Genomic DNA, 22,901 nt, shown 5'->3' with positions numbered 1-22,901 from the left:
GTTCTTCCATTTTTGGCAACAAAAAGTTTGTTAGCATCGAACGATAGCGATCGCCATTCACCGTAACGTTGCGTCCAACAGCATCTTTGAAAAAATACGGTCCAATGATTCCACCAGCGTACAAACCACACCAAACAGTGCATTTTTCGGGATGCATGGGCAGTTCTTGAACGGCTTCTGGTTGCTCTTCACCCCAAATGCGGCAATTTTGCTTATTTACGTAGCCATTCAACCAGAAATGAGCCTCATCGCTGAACAAAATTTGTCGATAAAAAAGCGCGAAACACATTTCGAACCGAACACTGATTTTGGTAATAAAATTCAATGATTTGCAAGCGTTGCTCGTTAGTAAGTCTATTCATGATGAAATGTCAAAGCATACTGAGCATCTTTCTCTTTGACACCATGTCTGAAATCCCACGTGATCTGTCAAATACTAATGCATGAAAATCCTAACCTCAAAAAAATCACCCGTTACTACCAATTTTTGTTTCCAGGCTCAGTTTACATTAGTCAGCTTTGCAATGGCAGTTTGCCATCAGTTTAGAGTATTGCCAATGAACAGCATTAGGTCGCCAACATCCACCCGTACCAATTGAGAACCCCTTTCCGATATAGTATGTATATACACTTATACTCAATGCACTGATATCACCGACTTCGTCGCAATTGTTGGAGCGCCCACTGCGTCATTGGCGCTTTTGCCAAAGTTAGAGCGCAGAACGTCATTTTCGTTCGCAAATTTTCCTACTTTGTACGCCTTTATTGTGCGCTATAAATGACATGCTCTTATTTATTTACTTTTCTCTTCTATAATTTTCTTTTATTTATCTTTTTGCAATGTGTACATTGTGAGTGATGAATAGCGACAGAGAGATAAAATCAACGAAAGCTACGCCTGCTTGCTCGTTAGCATTTTCCTTTCGCTGCTTTTTAATAAAAATATTTGTGGTTGCACTTGAGTTTGAGTAGTGGAAAATATTTGTGGGCTGATGATGATGGGGTTGCGTGCTTTAGTAGGCGTCACTTGCTATAGGCGTGCAAATATGAATAAAGATAATTATACGGAAAAGCGCTATGGATAAGGTGAATAAATTGGGTGGGTGTCATACTCGTATAGTGTGTGGAATTAATTTGCTATTTTCTTCTGTTCGACTTTTAAGTTTTTGGAATTTTTACCGTTATGATAACTAGCCCTAGTTCTAAATAGCATTTTTTTATTAATAATCGAATTTTAACAACTGATCAAATTTGAACCGGACTAACAAAAAAACTATCGCGTATTTTAATACATACTTTTAATTATCCCCTTAGAAATAGGCTCCTGAGCCAAAACATCATACCAGCTCTTAATCTATTTTCTAGATATTTGTCATAAGTTTCGCCTGGGATCTGAAAGTCACCCTTGCCTTCAATAAATTTAGATTTTTTCGGTTCCGGCTAATTTTTGAAGCACCATTCGCTAGAATGTTGCAGTTTCGACATTATTTTCACAAACCCACGTTTCGTCACTTTATTTGACGTCAGATATTCAGTTCTTTTGTTACGAGTCTAGCATTGACAGGCTTCATATCCAAAACATTAACCAAAATGTGTTGTGTCGAGACCCATAACAAATGTCAAGATTCTCTAATTCGGCGATTTTGAAAGCTGTGCCCTACTCTTTCGTTATTACCAAAGGAGAATGGATGCACTACAGGGCTAAGTCAGGTTTTCGACGACCTCAGGATCTTCAATGTGCTAATCAAATACTCGTGTTCGTGATAAAGTAGACTGGCTGTAATTATATTAGAAGCACAAATTGCAAACAAACACGTTGTTCTGTTTTTTCTTTTTTTTGGAAAGCAGTAGGTAGTCGATAGCCAGTCGTAATATATATTTTGGTATACTGTTGTCGAGTGACAGCTATACTCGCGCTATTATAGATACCTAATAGAGCTACATGTCTCATATCTCCTCAGTATACTGGCTATAAGAACTTTGTTGACAAAGTAATGCCATGAAAATTTAGATATCTCAGTTCATCGTCATTCCCCATTGCTTCTTATAACTGGCAGGGCGGGAGGAGAAATATATTTGTCTTTGCTGTTTACTGGTTGTCTGAAAGGATTAAGTTGTTGGAAATAAATCTGTTCACTGACATTGCGGTGAGAATTTTCAACCCTCTTCGCGAAAAGTAAACAGGGTAATTAACCTATTAAAAATTTACGAATTCAGATGTGTGAAAGGTTGTGAAATTATAGCTAAATATGTTTGTATGTGAAATTTTTCTCACGCCATGAGTCATATGTTTTTTCACCTATGTATATACTTTTTCTCGAGTTCAACGTATTTCTGCTAAAAATATTGTAAACAAGCATGATCGAGACACTGATCTTCGATGAATATTTAAACAGTTGTTTAACTCGTGTTATGTCATGTTCATTTATGATTTTCGGAAACGAGAAAGAACACTGTTTTAATGTTTTGTTGAATTATAATTCATACTCGTTTTTAAAGAATTTTTTGTTAGCAAATATGCCATAGTTTACAAATTACATTTTGCTAAACGATGCGTTTATTTATATCTTGTTCTAATGTCGCAATTAGTCGAAGCAAGTAAGGTGTTAATTGAAATGTCATGTTTGGTGTTCAAACATACTTCGTTTAATTGAAACAATTTGTATTTAGCGGCTGTCTAAAAATGCTTAATTGATTGAAAATTTAAATTTTCATGGAAACTTCCGTACAAACACCGTTGATAATAATACACATGATCAAAATTGACCCGGAGATTTTTTTCAAGATTGGTACAATCTTTTTATACGTCAATAAGTCTGTCTTTGACAGTTGTTTGTTTACGACGTTTGACGATTTTTACCAAGCAAAAAAAAAATTTACGAGCTTTCTGTAAACTTTATGTTTCCAGTAGAATCAGTGCGGCAGCATCGTTGAAAATATTACAGTTGTGTTTTGGCGTGTCTATTTTTAAGTGGCACAAAGCATTCAGTAAAGATCGTAAGGTTATCGAAAAATTGCCTGTTCTGAAGATAACATCGAAAAGTGAAAGAAACAGTGCCAGAAAATCCTCATATTGGCAACAGAAAAATAGTCGAGGTCCTTAACATGTCTTATGGACGATTATAAGCATTTCAGTTAAGGTTTTGGGTATGATGGTGTCAAGGCTCTAGATTCGTACCAAAAGACCTGATTGTTTTGCAAAATCGACGCAGTAAATAGGTCGCAAAAGAAATGCTTGACAACACACCATACGCAACAATAGTGGTGATGAGACTCGAGAATGAACGAATATGACGTCGAAACTGCCCATCAATTTGTCGCATGGCACTACAAAAATGAGCCGTAAATGAAAGCTAAAATTCGCAGAATGCAAGGAAGGCCATCGCATCCGAGGTTTACAAGGTGCTTTCCAAAGTAAACAGGACTTTTTGAATCTAGCGTCCCCTGATGGCGCCATCTATATTTCGACTGGTGCGTTAGAATCTGTTATCTTTATCGGTTGTCCAGGGAAATGGAATTGAACATCTCTAAAACATCGATTTATCGCATTTTGGCCGAACATTTGGGCTTACGGAAGGTGTGTGCACGGTTTGTTCCGCACAAATTGACTGGCGCACAAAAACGATCGACGCTTGTGACCGATTATTTGACCAAAAATCGCATTTTAACCATTAACAACTCCCCGTATTCACCTGATATGGCACCGTGTGACTTCTTCCTTTTCGGAAAAATGCATTTGCCTATGAAAGGAAAGCGCTATGCTGACGTAGAGGCCATTCAAAAGGCTTGCACCGGCATACTGGCGGGCATATTGGTCAACAAGCTAAAACACTCATTCGACACGCTTTTGGACCTTGCAAAAAGCTGTATTGAAGCAGAGGAGACTATTTTGAATAAAATAAATGGATTTGACCGAAAAAACCATTTGTTCTGTTTTTTTTAAGTCCAGTTTACTTTGGAACGCATGTATATGCTAAGAACTTCGGTGTCCACTATATTTCATACATGTACTTCCGGTATAAAATTTTTTTATGAACGTGATGTTATCTTAGTATTTGGCATTTTAAGTGGCGATATATACAAATGATAATTTTATTAATTTGATAATTCCAACACTGTCAAGGTATACTCCGCAGGCAACGGACATGTGTCTTCACATAAAAATGTAATACATATTAAGTTTTCTCTGATAAGCTGTTAAAATAGGGTGTGAGAACATTCCTCAGCTAAACGTTACTTGAATTTTTGTAAAAGAAAATACTAATTTTTTTTATATATGTACATATGTATGTACATGTATGTGTGTAAGTATGTATTATAAATGCATGAGATAATAGCCCCATTGTATTTCCAAGCAATTTGTAAAGCCATAAAATAATAACATTGTACGTGAACAATCGGGGAAGAAATAGATTTTACAATAGTCAGCAGTGACAATAACGCAACAATAAGAACAAGCATTGAACACATATGTACACGTACATACATATGTATTTATACACGATTGTTGAAATATAGTATGGTATAAATAGTAGTATGTTGTACTTGATTTTGAGTGTCTTTCAGGTTCAATGTGTCATAAATCAAATGATTAAAAGCTCACATTTATATATTTAGATGATAATAAAACACCAAAATAATGTACATGGTATATAATATATGGTAATACATAGCAATTACTATATTCCCTACAAATAGTATGTATGGTATGCTTATTCGGTTTTGTCGCTTTTGAATAACAAGTTGATAACTTCACACAAATTAATAAATTATTCTTCAAGCAGTCTAGCATAGTGACAGAGATTTACACATTAACATACAATATATAGAATACGCTATACATATCTGTATACAAAAATTTTAGAATTATGCTTGAGTGCAAAGACTTTAGACACTGTTTTAATTAATATACGGTTTATTTGTATAGTAATTAATTTTAATAGCATTAAATGCAGCATTTAGTTGTTTCGCTTCTATTTGTTCTATTTTTAAATTTAGCTTCTTTAGTAATACATTTCATGTTAAAGTGATTCGTCAATATATTGCTAAGTTGAACAAAAAATTAGTAAATTTTTGTTGATGATTGACGGAGCTTCTTCTCTTGATAACATCATTGCGTTTTATAAGTTTTAAGCCATCTTCGGAAAACGAATGAATTTTTTGAACGGGCCCAAGAGCACACATAAAGCTTTGACTTTGTCTCCTAAGGTGTGATCGGTGTAAAAATAATACTTTACATTCCTATTACGAGGGCTGCTATATATATTTCTGGCCTAATAATGAAAATAGGCATATTTATCAACGAAAATGTTTTTTTTTTTTGTTTTTCGTTGGATTTGGCTCGTCTTGGAAGACCCACACGGTCGATTGCTGTTTTGTTTCGGGCTCATACGCATAGGTCCATGATTCGTCACCTGTGACGATCTTATAAACGTCTTTTGAAGCACCGCGATCGTATTTTTTGTCAAATTGTGCGGGATCCAACGAGAACAAACCTTTTTTACGGCCAGGTGTTCATGCAATATCGAATGTATGCTGGTGGGAGAAATGCATAGGCATGCCTCTATCTGAAGGTATGTTACATGACGGTCTTGCATTATCAGTTCACGTACGGCATCGATGTTTTCTGGCACAACGGCTGTTTTTGGACGACCTTCACGGAATTCGTCTTTGAGCGAGCGTCGGCCACGATTGAATTCGTTGTACCAGTTTTTCACAGTGCTATAGGATGGTGCTTCATAGCCATACAAAGATTTTAGTTCATCGATGCACTCTTGTCGTGATAATCCACGTCGAAAGTTGTGAAAAATTATCGCACGAAAATGTTCACGAGTTAATTCCATTTTTTGGCCGAGATGAATTTTTTAATTTCCTGTAAATAAAACAATTCACGATTAAATGACAAAACGTTCTGAGTGATGTTATGCTAAAAAATGTCAAACTTTCCAATGGAAATGTCAGATTGCACCTGGCAACACTTAGTGTTGCCTAGTCCAGAAATATATATAGCAGCCTATGTACAATGTGATTGGTAGCACTGAAGAAATATATCTACGACTGCAAAGACATCTATTTATAATACAAAATACGAAAATACTTTTTCGACTACTTTCTACATCTCTTCTTTCATATCGTGTCGCATCTTTGAGATGATATGTTTTTGCCCTCAGCTCTTTTTCACCTATTACTTTTCCTATTTGTGTACATATTTACGTTTGATTTCCCACAAATTATTAACCTCATTTATATGAAGTACTGTTTTAGCCATCTGCCGGTCATTAATTCTGTTGGATGTTTGCCAAACTAAAAGCAAGAACTTGCAAGTCATCGTATGTGATCTGTAGAGTAATCTCTTAATATTGTATATACATACACAATATTTGTACACACGATTTCGTACCTTTTATATTGATCCAATTTTGTAAACAAAACATTAAATTTAAATACATACATACATACATGCACATGTACCTGGATATGCACATATGTATGTATGTTTAAGTATAGGCAAACATAGCTTTGTTGTCTCTCAGTTTAGCGTTTGGCTAATAATTGCGCCGTGACCATGACAAAGGAAGATGGTCTTTATTTATTGTATATAAATATATAGTTTTTCCCAACAGGTGAAATTAACATTAGGGTATGCCTAATAATTTTGTATGACATTATTAAGTTTAAGTCAATGATTTCGTGTTTCGTATGTGAATTACGTATTACTTGCCGATATGTAGTTTGACCTTCCTAAAGAAATTTTATACATCTGTGCCGTTGAAAATTTTGTCATAAACGATAAGCTGTATAAAATATTAGTGTTGTCCCATTTTGTACCATTCACTTTGAAAGTATTCCATTTTTCTCCTAAGTGAGTGTAAACTGTAACAGCTAAAAACTAGTTTAAGCCTGATCTTTAAATGAGGCTGTTTCCTCAGTGTTTAGTTAGAAGCCTTCTGTGACATGAGTTCTGCTTAACTTAACGAAGACTGCTTCTATCGGTAAAAAATCTTTTTTTTAACTGATAGATGGCTACTAACCAGATATTGAGCTTACGGCCCTAAAATACTACATATATGCACCAGTTTACCACCCTCATGTCCACTTAACACCTTTGTGTCTGTTCAAACAATTATTTATATTTTGGCGCCGCATTGTTATTCTCATTGCTTTGTCATTAAAGAGCAGCAGATGTGTACTCGCACTGACTAGGCAACATTCTCGTATAAATCGCGAATTCATTGTGCAGTCAATTGCCTTTGAATGTGAATTCTTTGCATTGTCTAATTCACAAATCGTTTGTTGACTTATTGACATATAGTACCTACAGCACAGTATGTTTGAACATTAGGGTGGGAATGTGTACTTTTATGAATTTGCGTTCAAACTCGAGTTTAAGCTTTAGTGTCTAATGGGAAGTTTAAATAACACGGGCTTGAACTATCAAAAAGCCAACAGCAAAACCATTTTGAAAACATTTCAATGTACCATATTTTAATTAATAGGACCTCAACGACTTTAAATAAGTTCATCTGCTTTTAACATCGAACTTTTACAATTAGGTTTGGTGGGTACAGATGGGATAACATAACCACCGAATTAGTATTTTTGAAAATAAGACAGATGAATTCTAACTAAAACTGATACGAATCATATTTTGTCCATCATAGAAATACTCACCGGGTTTCAATGAAGTTCATAATATCCAGGGACGTTGAAGTACATCTAGGGCGTTTGCTACAAACTAATGTATACTTCGTGGAGATAGAATCACCATTATACTCAAAAGTGAGTCCGGAAGGGTTTTTCCTCAATTTCAATTGTCTAAGTGGTGATTAAATTAGCAGATGGTTGCTATAAGAACTACAGCACGTGAAACCATCAATTTTTCTTTAACGAAATATTTTGGACCTAATCACGTCAAGAAAAAGGTGTGTCAATAGGCCACCTAGATTGTATGATTTGACTTCTTTCGATTCATTTTTGTTGGGTTATGTCAGACCAGCTATTTTTAGGGATAAATCAGTTGCAACCGAAACGGTAGAAGCCAAAATTCGGCATGTTATTAACGAAATATATATGTTGCTGTGTTTGACAAAATGTAGAAATCAGGATCGACAGGAATGGAATTGGATTATAACCCCGCTCACTCCCCATATAACGGTACTGAGAAAAACTACTAAAAGCGCGATAAATCAATAACTAATTATGCCAGAAACATTAAATTTTACTCCCGAAATAATATGAGAAGGTGTTATGGCAGCCCGTTTTTGGTGAAGTCGCATATGCTGGGGCCGGATCTACCGATTTCGTCTAAATTTTATACATGGTATTTTCCTGCGTTGATACTACTCCTATTTACTAGGCATAATGATTTTCGTTCTTCTAACGAATTTTATGCCAAATTTGTCGCCCAGTGCATGAGTTATATATAGTGTATGTATATATAAAATTGCTTATATTCCGATCCTCTGGTTGACGTTTTACACCTTAAGTTATTTCCCTGCCTTTGATTTTTTCAAGGATTAATTTCGCCATAAATAGATAGTATATTGTGTATTTGCATATATTAGTAGTATCGTACATGTGGGTGCTATTAGTTCGATATTTAAATCGTAAATTTATATTTATAGCACAATAAATATGAAATATCGCTTTGAAAACCAAATATAAATATTTATTTCGAACCACTAGTGCACATAATTATATCTAAATATACCTGTATATATTTGTTATAGAATAAGACACTTGGAACCTGTTTCCCAATTTCATAAGGGTTCGATTTAATATATTAAATGTATGTAATTTGAATTTTAAAAAATTCAAAAGATAAAATATTCATCGAAATTTATTCCTTTAAAAATTAATGTTCGGATAAATTCAGGCAATAATCAACCGATCGGCGCGATATTTTATTTTACATTCTGTAGCTGAAGTCAGTGTCTTCATAAAGCTGAGAAAGCTTCTCATTCTATATTCAGTGATTAAGATCTAACTTTGAACTCTATATGTCTTTAGCTTACCATCACTCTTTATCCTTTGTACAATACTTTTAGAGGTACCTGTTTTAACACCAACATCTCGTACTGAAGTGTTGGGATTCTGCTTAAAAACTTCCTTCACTCTTTTTGCCAAATTTCCTTCTGCACCTGCTTTCCTACCCGAACCTTTTTTTCGTATAGTAGGTACACCCTTTTTGTAATTCGAAACAACCCTTTTGGCAGTACTTTCCGATGCTCCAGTTTTTTTTAGCTATAACTGAATATTTTAATTCGGGATTTTCCAGGTTAGTGGACAAAACCAGTTCGCGCACTTTTTCTTGATTGCTAGACATCTTAATAGTTTGAAGTGTTGACACCAAATGTTATACAGTTTGTTAATCGTCAGATTATATAGAAAAAAACAAGTCCCCATTGAGACTAATGCCATAAACAGGTACGTCACAATCTGAAGGAATAAAAGGGTCAATTTTTTACGGGACAGTCCTTATAAATCTTTCGAAGTTTTTTTTTTTTTTCCGAAAACTGAAGTTTTAGCTTTATAACCTATCTATAATATGTATTTTCAAATATATATTACTTCAAAAACTTAGGTTTCTAACAAATATAAGAAAAATCTAGTAGTTTCGTGTAAATTATTTATTTTTAATTTCCTTTCGATTACTACATATTTGACAACATTGATATCTTATAGATCAACATTTGCACTCTGGCAACATTTGCTTAGCGAAGTAAGCAAACAACGATAAATAAATAATAAAAACGAAAAGTGAAAAGTAAAACACATCAGCTGATATAAATAAACAAAAGACGATAAAATGAAAAGGCAATAGCAACACAATTTTCAAAGCAAAGTCAAACAACTGTGAATTCGTGTAAAATTGTTTATGATAAATATCTATATTTACTTGCCGAACGTCATAGGAAAATAAAAATAATAAGTCAAGATAGACTTTCAAAATAGATTTTATTTTTGCTGCAAATTAATTTTTATTCTGTTCTCGACGACGGTTGACATTTCGAAAATTTCACTTCGTTTCGGTTTCTTTTCAGAAAAAACAAGCTGCAAAATTTAAAATAATAACAAATTTTAAGTGAATTATTGTGTCTTAACCTAAATTCCCGTTTGTTACATAAGTGAATATCAAATAAACATAAAAAGCAGTGTATTATACAACAACAACTAGTGAAAAGCGTTAATAATAATATAAATAATAAAGATGAGTCTACGCGGTGTGCACGCTCTAGATTCCACCGATTCGATTGATATACCGGAGCCGCGCATCAGTCGTTACCCCTTCGTGACTACGCATCGTGTTATGCGCTCTATATCTGGACCCGGAGCCCTAACGCCCAGTATGTTTTCTTGCATTGTGAATTATATTTACAGTCTTTCTCTCATCTTCATATTCTTTAATGTTTTTTACATTTATTTCATCAACTCCTAGCGTCTAGCGTATCTTCTTACGAATATTTAAATTTTTAATAAAGATTATTATAAAGCATTTAACACAAATTATATCAAAAACGTCTAAATGCATATGTATATGTGTTTAATAAAACTTAACTTATCAATAGCTGTCTTATCAGTTGCGCCTGTCGCTGATCACAAACATGAAAGCTAAAAATTCCATAATTTACACAAATAAAATAAATGGAATTGGCAATTTAAAAACAAACCTTGCTACTCTCGTTTTCGTAATTACATTAGAGTGGGTGGATTATTTGCTCACTAATATGTTCTTACAATGTGTTACCGTTAATATTAAGCAATATAAAATGACATGTACATTAAAAATTATTATTTTATACTGCTTCAATATCCGCGTTTTTTGTGACTTTTTTAAAGAAGCTCTTCATTAATTAAATTACTAAAAAATGTTAATATGTAGAATTTAGTGTACTTTAATAATCAGCGATTCATTTTGGCTTAATCCGGATTCCCTTTGATCCAATAGTCGATATCCATGATGATCTCCGAAAAAGTATGTGGTGCTGAGGTAGATTTTAGCCCTAAAAATTATTCAAAGATCAAAAAGAATATATTAACCGGCTTTTCAGTAGGGACGCTACAAAAGTAGACCGATAGGGACAGCAAACGACGCCATATTTTTCCCCCGCTGTTTTGACATTTATCTGCAGTAAGGTTTACCATTTGATTATGGAAAGATATACGATCCAGCAACGAGTCGAAATTGCTAAAGTTTACTACCGAAATTCGGAGTCAGTGGCCTCAACTTTAAGAGCGCTACGTCCAAATTATGGTCGACATAATCGTCCTGTCTGTCCTGTCAAAAATTGAGCGTCAAGTGGAAAAATTTGAATCCACAGGCACAGCACAAAATGTTCCCGTGCCAGTGAGACAAAGAAGTGTCCGTAGTGTTGAGACTATTGCTGCCGAAGGTAGCTAAGCAGTCTCTCACACGTTGTTCTTAAGCGTTGGGGCATCGTTGTGGCGAATTTTGCGAAAAGATTTTGATCTTCATCCTTACAAGATCAAATTGACGCAAGAACTGAAGCCTCTTGCCCACCAGAATCGTCACATCATTGTGAATTGAGCTGCGTAATAACTTGAAAATGATCTGGATTTTCATCGAAAAATCATCTTCTGCGTTGAGGCTCATTTTTGGCTGAATGGCTCCGTCAATTAGCAAAATAAGTATGCGTTATTGGTCAGGTAGCAATGCACAAGTACTCCATGAGTCACCATTGTATCCCGAAAAAATCACAGTTTGGTGCGGTTTATGGACCGTCGGCGTCTTCCGTAATGATCAAGACGGCACGAACCGAATATTTTTGGCCCGAATTGGATGATATGGATTTGGACAATATGTGGTTCTAACAGGACGGCGCCACAAGCCACACAAATGGTTCAGTCAATTTGCCGACTTGATTTCCTGTAGGTTTCCTGTTGAATATAAAGTGATGTATATTTAATAATGATAATGTGTGACGTGATATGATCTGCTTATATGCACAGCATGAGATACACTTTGTAATTTGTGATTAGATAAAATAATATAAACACTTGATATAATAAAATTGGATTTTTGTAACGATCACTTGATAAGGTTTTGCTTTGATATGATGTGATGCACTACTATGTGATATGGCAGATACTACGGGGTGAATTTTTGAAATTATGATGAAGTGATGACCTAATATGAATGAATTAAGATGTGTTGATGCATATTTTAAATGTGCTTATTTCACATGATATGATGTGTACAGCTTGTGTTATATTTTGATGTAATTTGTGTTATGATGAAAGGTATCTTCGATATGGCTCGACTCGTTTTATAAGTTGATGACATGATGTGATTGGTTAGGTAATATGATGTGATTCGGTAGATGTGATGTGACAATATTTGATTTAAGATTTGTTTTATTCAGTGAAATTACGATGAAATGATAATGACGGAAAAAATTTAATTTTTGGTATTATATGGAATGATATGTAATTATGCGATTATTTATCAGACGTGATTATTATTGGATGCGCATGGATTTTTGGGTTGGTGACGTGATATGCTATGATTTGATTGGTTTTTGAGATGATATAATGAAAGTGATGTCATTCGTGGAGTGATATCATCATGGAGCGACGCGACGTGTGATGATTTGACGCTGTGATTTGATTGGTTTTTGCGATGATATGACTATACCATGTCGATAGTACAATGAGAGTGATATCAATCGTTTAATGAAGCGATGTGACATGTGACGTGATATAATGTTATGATTTGGATGGGTACATTGTGATGAATGGTGATATGGATTGTGATTTCATACTATTGAAGCCTAAATATGTTTAGTTGGTGTATTGAGATATGATATGAAACCTTACATATGTGATATGGTTTGAGGCGATGCTCTCATTGAATTAGATGGCTTAGATATTGCATGAAATTGCAATTAAAATTGAAGTTTGGTTGTTATGTATTAAGAAAAAGTGTGCCACGTGCCTTATACAGCACTATGACGATGATATTTTATGAAATTCTTCTTCTCACAAAACTATTAAATTAATATAATATCTTAATATGTCGAAGGGATATAATTTTATTTGATATGAACATGTGATTTGATACGAAGTGATGTGTGTTATGTTTATAGGTCATAAGTATGACAGATGATATTTTTTTGTGAAAAATTAAGGCATTTTAATTTTTTTTTTAATTTTAATTGCATTAGCTGCTGAGAGCTTAGGGCACAACTTAAAGATAATAATAAAATTTCGATTATTATATAATAAATTAAATTAATACTAAAATAAATAGTATTTTCACTAAAAGCATTGAAGAAATTCATTGAATATATTTCATTTCGATTTATATTCTTATTATCATTTAGTCTGATTTCTGAAATATTTTCCACATTCTGAAAAACCTAAACACTGCTTTAATTAAACTTGCTCTCCAAAAATAGGCACACTAGGTCAATAGAACCATACGCAGATTATAAATATACAGTTTGTTTACAAGAGCGCATTTCAGTCTCTTTCAATTCCAATTGTCTATCACGCCGGCTTATCACTCGAAATCATCTGCCTATCAGCAAAATGCACTGGAAATACAACATACTAACCACTTTGTAGAGATTTTGTTTAGAATTAAATAAAGTTGTTTTGTTCGTAAACAGAGACGCATTAGTTACATTCGGTTTTCAAATCGATCAGCAGCTTCGTAGAGCTTGGGTATATTTCGAAATGAATTTTAATCGAATGGATTCGACACATCGCCTGCTGGTCGATGCCAAACTTTTCGGCTTCCCGATTAAAGGTGAGCGGCTATGCGGGCGACCCTACACTCATTGAAGTCGACTTTCAAAGTTTAGCAGTTAAAATTAATTAAACAAAAAAGAAAAATAGTTGATTGATGTTAGGATAGCGTTCTTAAAGGTGTCCTATTTCGTTTTACAACTATCGCTTGGTAACCAATTACCAGCACCACGACCCACCACGCCGCCGGGCCAACGTTAGTCGAACCAACGCGAAAGTTGAGCACACAAATCGAGAAAACAAAACGAAAAGACCAGCTACCAAATAAAGCAAAAACACGCAAAATAGTTGTGTTGTGTTTTGTACTTTTGCCAGCGTGCGAGGTAATGCCTGTGTAACACTTAATAGTGCCGCCACATTGCCGTCAGAGACGTCAGAGCCGTCCGTAGTAGTGATATATTGATTTTCATGCCAAATGTGGGCTCTCCGCTTGGTAGTTACGTACCCTCGTGTGCAGCTTTGCCCGCAGCGCCATTAATTTGAGTTTTGGCTTTAATGGCGCTCGCTGGTAAGGAATGGTGTGAGAACTAGGCCAACAACAATAGTGGCAGTAATGAGCTGCAAAAGTACTTAGATTACTCGTATCAACTGGGTGTTGATCAAACACAGCTGCATGATGCGTTGATTACAGCCAACGGTCCTTTGCACTAATTAAGATGCAGAGCAGCAGGAGGCAGGCACAAGCTTCGTATTACTGCGGTAGCTTTGTGCGTTTAATTTCCTCTTTTAACTCATACAAAAACACTTTGTTCATTATTTAGATACTTCATTTATTTACTCATCAACCATTTTTTTTATTTCAGGATCCGATTCGCCCACCTCCACCGCAGCGGCACGTCTGTCGAAGACACCTGTACCCAGTGAAGTTTCCGAAGATGGACTTCCGAATGAAATTTCCGCTCCATATGAAGTACCACAATTCCCTATCGAACAAATTGAGAAGAAATTACAAATCCAGCGGCAATTAAATGAGGCAATACCCTCGAGGTAAGTGTCATTGTATATTATATTAGTTTGAGATTGTGCGTTAAACGTTTACGATTTAAAAAACCCAAGATATTTATTGGTAGCTTTGTGGTATTTCAACTCTAAGATAAGAGGTTTAGATATCGGATTTGTTTTAAGGCTATACTAATCTAGATAGATATAGGGGTACATATATGTAAATGATCAGAATGACGAGAGAGTATGAGAGAATATTATAGGAACCGGTATGAAGGTTGGACAATAGGCGTGGCACCGCCCACTTTTTGGTGGAATCCCATATCTCGGGACTCGACCAACCGTGTAGCACAATTTCAAATTCCACTTGATTCGTTCAGTTTCCAGTACATAAATCAAGAAACAATTAATAGAACGGAATAAAACTTTGTACGAATAATGTCTTTGTTGACTTTTGATAGAAAATATTGGCCAATGTGTGATATATATAACTAAAATTAAGGGATAATGAATTAAGGGATTTTATAATGTGTATATCAAAAATGGGTTGAAGCGGACCAATAATTCTCTTAGCCCCCGTATACCCAATATAAACATTTTTGAACTTCGGCCAATATGTGAGTTATCTCACACTACTCATAATAGTGTATCTTTGTGCCTTAAATGGATACATTTGAGCGAAAACTTGCCCTAGGCCTATAACTAATATCGGTATTTTGTAATTATATATGATTGGCTTTACACCTTAAAGTATTTCCCTGGCTTTGATTCTTGCAAGTTGCAAGAGTATAAAATATTCGGTTGCACTCGAACTTAGCCCTTCCTTACTTTCAAAATTGCATTTAATACACGGAAGGTATGTAGGTATTATTCCTGCCAATTATTCATTGAACTGTTTGCATTAGAGTCAAGATTTTGTAATTTATACGATAATTTGTTAAACTAATTGACAGACAGACACATAGACAATTAATGTCTTTTATTACATTTCCTCTATGGGAACAGTTTGATTACATGTAAAAATATTTTTGGTTACAGACATTTGCGTGCCATTGTGCTGTCATATTTCTTTTATTTATTGCGTGAAGGGAATATATTCGACTATTAAAGCTGGCAAAGATTTTGCGTTAATTAAAAAAGAATTATGCGTTATAAATTTCTGTGATTGTGTTGCTAATGATAACCATGCCTAAAAATGAGCCCAAAAGGAATTAGATTTGTGGGTTTAAAGATTTATAAGAAAGAAATGTCCAAGGAAAAAATAATTACGTTTCTTAATACGACGTCTGCGCAAATTTATCTTTTTCAAATTTTTAAAGGCTCAAAAATCCATCTTCACAGATTGTTGTTTATACGGAACATTACTTTCTCATTAGTGCAGATTTTTGCAATTGTCTAAAAACAAAACTAAAAAAAATATTAATGAACGCCTTCAAATACAAGCATGCCAATGCATAATCCAATTTTTCATACACTTGTTATAACCCTCGGCTAGGGTGCCTTTAGAGCCCTGAGTGTTTTTTGTTTTTTTTTCGTTTCTTCTCAGTTTTGGTGTGTTAATTGCTAGATTGTTGGGCAGATTCGACGTCATATTTATAATCCCATGTGTCGTCATCAGTAATGATACATTTGATGATTGCGTAGGGCCTTCAGTGTCCACCTTTTCTTGCAAAATATTCGGATCTGATGCGCTTTATACCCAAAATATTAACCTAAATGTATTGAGTCAATGATTTTGAAGTACTCTTTCTTTAACTTTTTCGATGTTATCGTCACGAACAGAGGTGTTTGAGCGACTCGCATGAGCCAAGTTTTCGATGACTTCACAGCCTTCCTTCAATGCTTTGTGTCACTTCTGCAGGGTTTTTAACGATTCCGTGGGTGTGATTTCATAGCATTCCTTTTTGACAGTATGTTATTGTAATCCCTCTAACTTGATGTCTGACATTATCAACGCAGATATTTCCAAGCCAAACTCCAAACTCTAAAATTTAATATAGCTTCCGTACTCAGCTCTTTTTATGAAGATTTTCTTACACAATCCCTCCGAAGTACTAGATTACTATTGAGTTATTCATCATAAGAACGTGACCATCCAGCCAAGCCTGATGGCTGGCCTTATAGAAGGCAACCATCTTTCCAAGAATGTGGCAGCTCAAGCTTCTAATTCACCCAAAAATAGAACTGTCAAAGAAATATTTCTTTGACATTCATTAAGCCATCATCGATTTTTGTTCTTTATCAAAACAATTACATAAACGCTTTGTGTGCTTATAAGGACATGCACCAAAAACCGCTCAATTGCCATTCAAATTGTTTGGAAATAATTATTTCAGTATTTGCAAACATTTTATCGTGTTGTGCACAAGTTTCGGACATGGGTTTCATATGCATCTAAGTATATAGCTACATATACTATACTTGTAGTGGCCGGTCTATATGTGGCTTCACTCTACTGCCGCTTTAGTGTCTCCTGCCATTCAGCTAAGCGCTCACCCACCATATATCATGAGTGCTGTCATATAACACCGTCAGTCGGCGTAAAAAGCTAGTGTTCGCATATATGTGTATTTGTATTTCTGACTGCCGAATAAGGGTGCATTAGCGACGTTGTCTGCACTCGAGTGCGTTTCGTATTCAAAATTTGTCGTAATTCTTAGTTGTCGAGGTGTTATGACCGTGTTCTATTCACGAGCACTCACCTAACACATTTGAGTGAGTAGAAGCTTCGATATGTGCTTGCGCCAGCTGGTGGAATTCCGCGACACATCATCATTGACAACCACCATCCATCAGTGTTTGGTTTGGTTTGACAGTTTTTTTTTACAGACTTGTATGTCTCTGAAATATGCGAGTACCTGCACCTGTATAGATTGCAGTGCATATTTGCATGAACATACATGCTAATGAATCTACCATATACTATATCTATGTATGTATTCGAGTGAAAGTGTGTGTTTCTATAACCTGGGCCTGTTTGTTAGCCGCATACAACCCACAGATTAGTTATATTTTGTTTTAGTACGATTTTTGCATTCAAATGATTTGGAACGCGGTGTCCGCGTTCGCGTTGTTCAAGACGTCCAATGTCGACCCGGTTCATTAGTTTTCACCACTAATACAAATAACGTGCGCGCATAACCCGCATAACTTTACAGTTACCACCGACGTTGTTGTGCCAATCAAATATCGTTCGGTGGATTTGAAAGAAAATAATAAACTAACACCGGTTGCTCGTTTTCATGCATTCAGTTTGAGAAGAAAGGCATTAAAAGTACTTGGTTGACTACATCCTGTTATTAGGTTAGACTTTTTAGACATCGGAGCTCCTTTTAACAATATAAAAGAATAAGACGAAAGAAATAAATATAAGTAAATTATTTATTTCATTGTTAGAAGTCCAAATTTTTTATTTACCAAATTTATTTAATTGGTAAATAATTTATTATCAGCCTTCCCTTAGCTTAATAAGTTTAGTATAGATTTTCTATTCGCTTCAAGTATTTAAAAAGGGCTAGTGAAGGATATTAAAATCGCTATTGAGAGCTTGGCCGGATATAACTTCAAATCTATGCAGGCTTCACCAAAGACAGAGGTCTTAGGGAATTCTCTTAAATATAATATCTCTTTTTAGAAAAACTTCGTCTGCACCGTCGCTATAATACCCCACATGTTTTTTTTATAGGAAGATCCATTTCGAAGTTCCCTACTTTTTTAAAGAAAAAAAAACAAAGAAACTGCAAATTTAATAGAGAATGTTTGTTATCATTCGAAAGAACATTCTGAGGCATTAATTTTTTGAAGATTATCTCTTTCAATTATTGGTCGCGGTTAACGAGAAGGTCAACGGATGGGGTCCAATTTTCGATGACTAAATTGAGCATTTCGACTGATAACTAGCGAATGACACGTGATGTTTTATTCCCACAAGAAAATGTGTAATGGTGTGATATCACACGATCTTGATGGCCAATCGACCGGCCCATAGCGTGAAATTATCTGCTCACCGAAGTGTTCTCTCAATAAAACCATTGAATGATTTGATTGCGATCATTCAGTTTGCATGACAGCTATATGCCATAGTGATCCGATATACTTGTATATACATGTAGTTCGCGTCTATAGACAGACATACGGACATGGCTAAATCGATACAGTTCGTCACTCAAGGTCTGGAGCAAGTTGGAATTGACGCCTTTTCCTAGATAATTTATTATTTTTTCTCCTTCTATTTATAGCTGGGTAGGTAGTGGAGAATTACACACTCAATCTGAAAACATTCTATACCTTTAAGAGAAAAGTAAAACAAACTAAATATAATGTATTACTTATTATTCAACAAATTAGCCTTTGAGTGACAAATCTGTCAGATTTTCGATCACATTTTTCTTGAAACGATTTGTCTTATGCATCTAAATAAGCCTTTCTTTTGTAAATTATATCTTCACTGCGGCTTACAACAGCGTTTTCTTGAGTTCTGAGAACACGTAAAAATAGCTGGAGGTCAGATGTGGAAAATCAGGAGTATACTGCAAATGATCCCATGACCTGTTCACGCGATTTTTGCTGCTATCTTTATGAAACAGCTTTTCATTTTTTTTAAATGTGTCCTTCTTTAATGGATTTCGTCCTGGATATCTTCTAAGAATGCTAGATAATAATCGGTGTGATTTAAACCCTACAATCCTTGGGATCGCCAAGATCATGGACAATAGACCCTTAGGAAAACTCGCTATCTTCTTAATCTCACGGTTTTAAAATGACTGCCTCACGGCTGTTGGCTTCTTGACAGGTCACACCCTACTAGCATCACATTCGATGCGGATGGGCATAAGTGATATCGATACATGCAGAAAATGTAGAAAAATTAAACATGAGAGAAAAACTAGAAAACATCCTATGTCTTTGTCCAGCACTATCTAGATCTCAACTCAAGTAAAGGGTGGGTCATCTAACGTTTTAAATTTGAATTAGCTATATTTCGACATTGGAAACGTCAAATACCATTCAGAAAGTGACAGATATTCAGTAAAAAGTCTAAAATTTACGAAATGGGTCGCTATTCACTAGAAAAAAGCCGTCTACAGTTCGGAGATTGGGCAGAAGATCGTTTGACCAAGGATAGTCAATTTTATCGAAAAATCATCTTTTCGGACGAGGCTCATTTCCACCTCAATGATTACGTTAACAAGCAGAATTGTCGCATTTGGGGCACAGAAAACACGCACGTAATCGTCGAGAAGCCAATGCTCCCAGCACGGATCACTGTATGGTGCGGATTTTGATCTGGTAGTATCATCGGCCCATTTTTCTTCGAAAATAAAGAAGGAACCGCCGTAACCATCAATAGTGAGCGACATCGCAAACCGAAACGAATTTTTCTTCAAGCAAATTGAAGAGGAAGACTTGGACAACATTTGGCTCCAGCAAACTCTACACTCAATCTTTTACGCCCTATCTTTAAATTTAAAATTTTATATGGCCCACCCGTTATCTAGGAGCTTCAGAGTTTAAAAGGCTGGACGAAATATTAAAGGTAGACATTAATTCGCTCTTAAAGTTCGCGAAAAACGTTGACGTTCTTCTTGACGAATTCTTCACCTCAAATTAAATCTTTACAAAACCATAAATCTTTCAATTACCTAAGGACTATGCGTTCTACTCTTTTTAGACCTTATATTACTTTATATCCTCCATGGGATCGAAATATTATTGTCGTTAATCCTACTCAGTCTAAAAGAGCTTTTGCTGATAAAATAAATTTTACATTTTTAGCTGACTCTGGGGCAAGAAATATTAAAATGTTTTCATATTTGGAATTAGCATAGCCATGGCTAAATGACAAATGACTTTTTTTATTTGGGATCAAAAAATACGAAATTTCTCTCATAAATCATACTCTCGTTTCATATCCTTCAAACGGATCAGAACGTTATTTTCAATGTGTTTTAAGAAGATCTTCATCAACCTTTTGTTTGTAAACATCTTGAAATAGTCTTTAAATACATATTCATTATTTATAGGGATATTTTTGATTGAAAAGATGAACTAATACTATTTTTTATTTGTAAAATTCAAGTTGAATATTAAAATTACATTATGCTCCAAAACTTCCTTGAGTAGTTCCTCAAATTGCATGCTTTGAGCTCTTCAACTTCGTTTACGTGTCACACGAAAGTCGAATCATTCAATTAATGACATTTAAGGCGTGTGGAGGTCAACACCTTTTTCCCGAATTCCAGAAATTGTCAATTTGCTTCACACAAAAACAACAGTAACTGTCATATTCAGGTCTTTCATTGATTGTAAGCATAGTCTGTTGGTATGCCATTGTTTGCAAAATTGTTTTGAGTAAGTAAAAATTGAGTGGTTGCCAGCAATTGTAATCCGACAATCGTATCTGTTGCTAAATGCCGGCTGTCTGTCTGGGCTGCGTGCACAAAATGGCACGTGGCGCTTGCTTATCCTAGTAGTTACATCTTCTTTGCATTAACTCTACAAAGAAAAAATTTAGCAATAATAGCAATCGATCATGACATCTACATCGCGTCACAACTGTCAATAATGCAATAAAAACAATAATGCTTTTGCATACGACTCTCTGTGTCAAAGAATAGTTATTGTGACACATTTGCCTCCGAGTTGTTTCATAGTTAATACTTGTAATCCCTTAGCGGTTGCGAAATTGAACTAGTTTAAGTGTTCATACTCATGACATACGCAAGTGCCTTATTGTAACGGTAAATACCTAAGTAGTAATAGTGTTAAGACGCGTCTTAAACGTCGAGAATGTCTTTCGCCTGTGATACTTATAAATTTAAAACATTGGAAATATTCTACAGGTAAGCAAAAGCTCGGGAGTGTTATTGATATGTGAAGTAAAACCTTTTTTCCCAGACAGTTTGGTGATTGGTTGGCTCAGTATTGTGTGAGCACGCGTTAAAGACGGACATTGGCAAAGAGAAAATACGGTAAATTTCGCAATATTTCGGCGATAAAAGTGAGATGTAAGCCAAACGGCTGAAAATGTAAATAGTTTTTAAGGTCCTGATACTGTAACAGCCAATCAGGCATAATTTCGTTGTTGTTGTTGAAGTAGCGGCAGAAATCTGCCAAGTTGACAGTCCTTGGCTGGATAAAATTCCGGGTCCGTTCAAAATAGGCTCCTTCTGCGTCGATGCAGCGCTGCCATCGCGATTTCCAAGCATTCAAGGCGTCACGGAAGCCATTCTCCGGAAAGCTTTGAGAGCCTGTCACAAAATAATTGCCTTTCATCGGCCTTTTCAGGCAAGGAAACCGAAAATAGGGCTCGGCTGTAGGGCGGTTGCGGAAGCGTTGGAGTGCCGGTTAGGTAGCTTTTCACCAGAAAGGCGGTGTGAGTCGGGGCTTTGTCGTGGTGCAACTTCCAATCGTCTGCGATGTCTTGTCGAACCCAACTGATTCTTCGTTTTAGTCTCTTGAGGACTTCCACGTAAAACTTGGCGTTGATGGTTTGTCCAGGAGGAGGAAATTCATGTAGGAATTCATGCCTTTGATGTCAAAAGAGACTTTTTACTTTGGATTTGCTCATTCTTCCGGTTTTCATCAGCGACCTCTTCCCGACCATCCAAAAGGGCCTAACTTGTAACACAGTGCGTTGTCTAGGTCAAACATCACTTTCTTTTTCTTCAAATGTGGCCGATTTCGTTCTTCAAACGATCCAATAACTCTATATAATAATACCCGTTGATGGTTTTTCACTTTTGAAGGTTGTCAATAAAAATTAAAAAGTTGAGCCGAGTTCATGGACCCAAAACCATGGGTCTATTACGCTTGTACATTTTCAAACACTGCTCGAATCTTCAACTCGTCGTTCTTTTTAGTCAAAAGTGAGCGGGGCACCAACTTTGCACACTAAAATATTGCAATACTAAAATATTCCATGATATCTCTGAGCTCGCTCGAACAACTTCATTTTATGGTTATCCAAAATCATTTTGTAAACTCTTGATGTTTTTGGCTTGGTATAAAACTCTTTTGGGCGTCATCTGCCTTAATCGTCTTCGGTGTTCGTTCAAACTTACCAAACCACGTTTAATTTCCCTGGTGCAGAGTCCAAATAATGTTGATCAATCCAAACCTTGGCTCAAAAGTATTTTTTCCCTCAAAAAGGAGTGCTTGATTAACACACGAGATTGCTTTTGATCAAA

At 35.5% G+C, this 22,901-nt stretch overlaps 1 protein-coding gene across 14 annotated transcripts in view; it reads left to right on the top strand.

Annotated features, from left to right (window-relative positions):
* The window catches only part of LOC105227505 (AMP deaminase 2), a 46,043-nt gene that overhangs the window by 12,238 nt on the left and 10,904 nt on the right, over window positions 1–22,901 (top strand). For 5 of the 14 annotated variants that reach the window (XM_049455327.1, XM_049455329.1, XM_049455322.1 and 2 more), the window contains one exon: window positions 14,574–14,757. In XM_049455327.1, coding sequence (XP_049311284.1) covers window positions 14,574–14,757 — 184 coding nt within the window. Of the gene's footprint in view, window positions 1–10,043; window positions 10,347–13,625; window positions 13,772–14,573; window positions 14,758–17,745; window positions 18,016–21,370; window positions 21,555–22,901 lie in introns of those variants that run through there. The other 9 variants (XM_049455321.1, XM_049455320.1, XM_049455324.1 and 6 more) reach the window with 6 other exon arrangements.

The sequence above is a fragment of the Bactrocera dorsalis genome, chromosome 4, assembly GCF_023373825.1.
Source record: "Bactrocera dorsalis isolate Fly_Bdor chromosome 4, ASM2337382v1, whole genome shotgun sequence".
Classification (NCBI taxonomy): domain Eukaryota; kingdom Metazoa; phylum Arthropoda; class Insecta; order Diptera; family Tephritidae; genus Bactrocera; species Bactrocera dorsalis.
The sequence above is the reverse complement of the archived record's forward strand: the minus strand, read 5'-3'. Positions and strand labels throughout refer to the sequence as shown.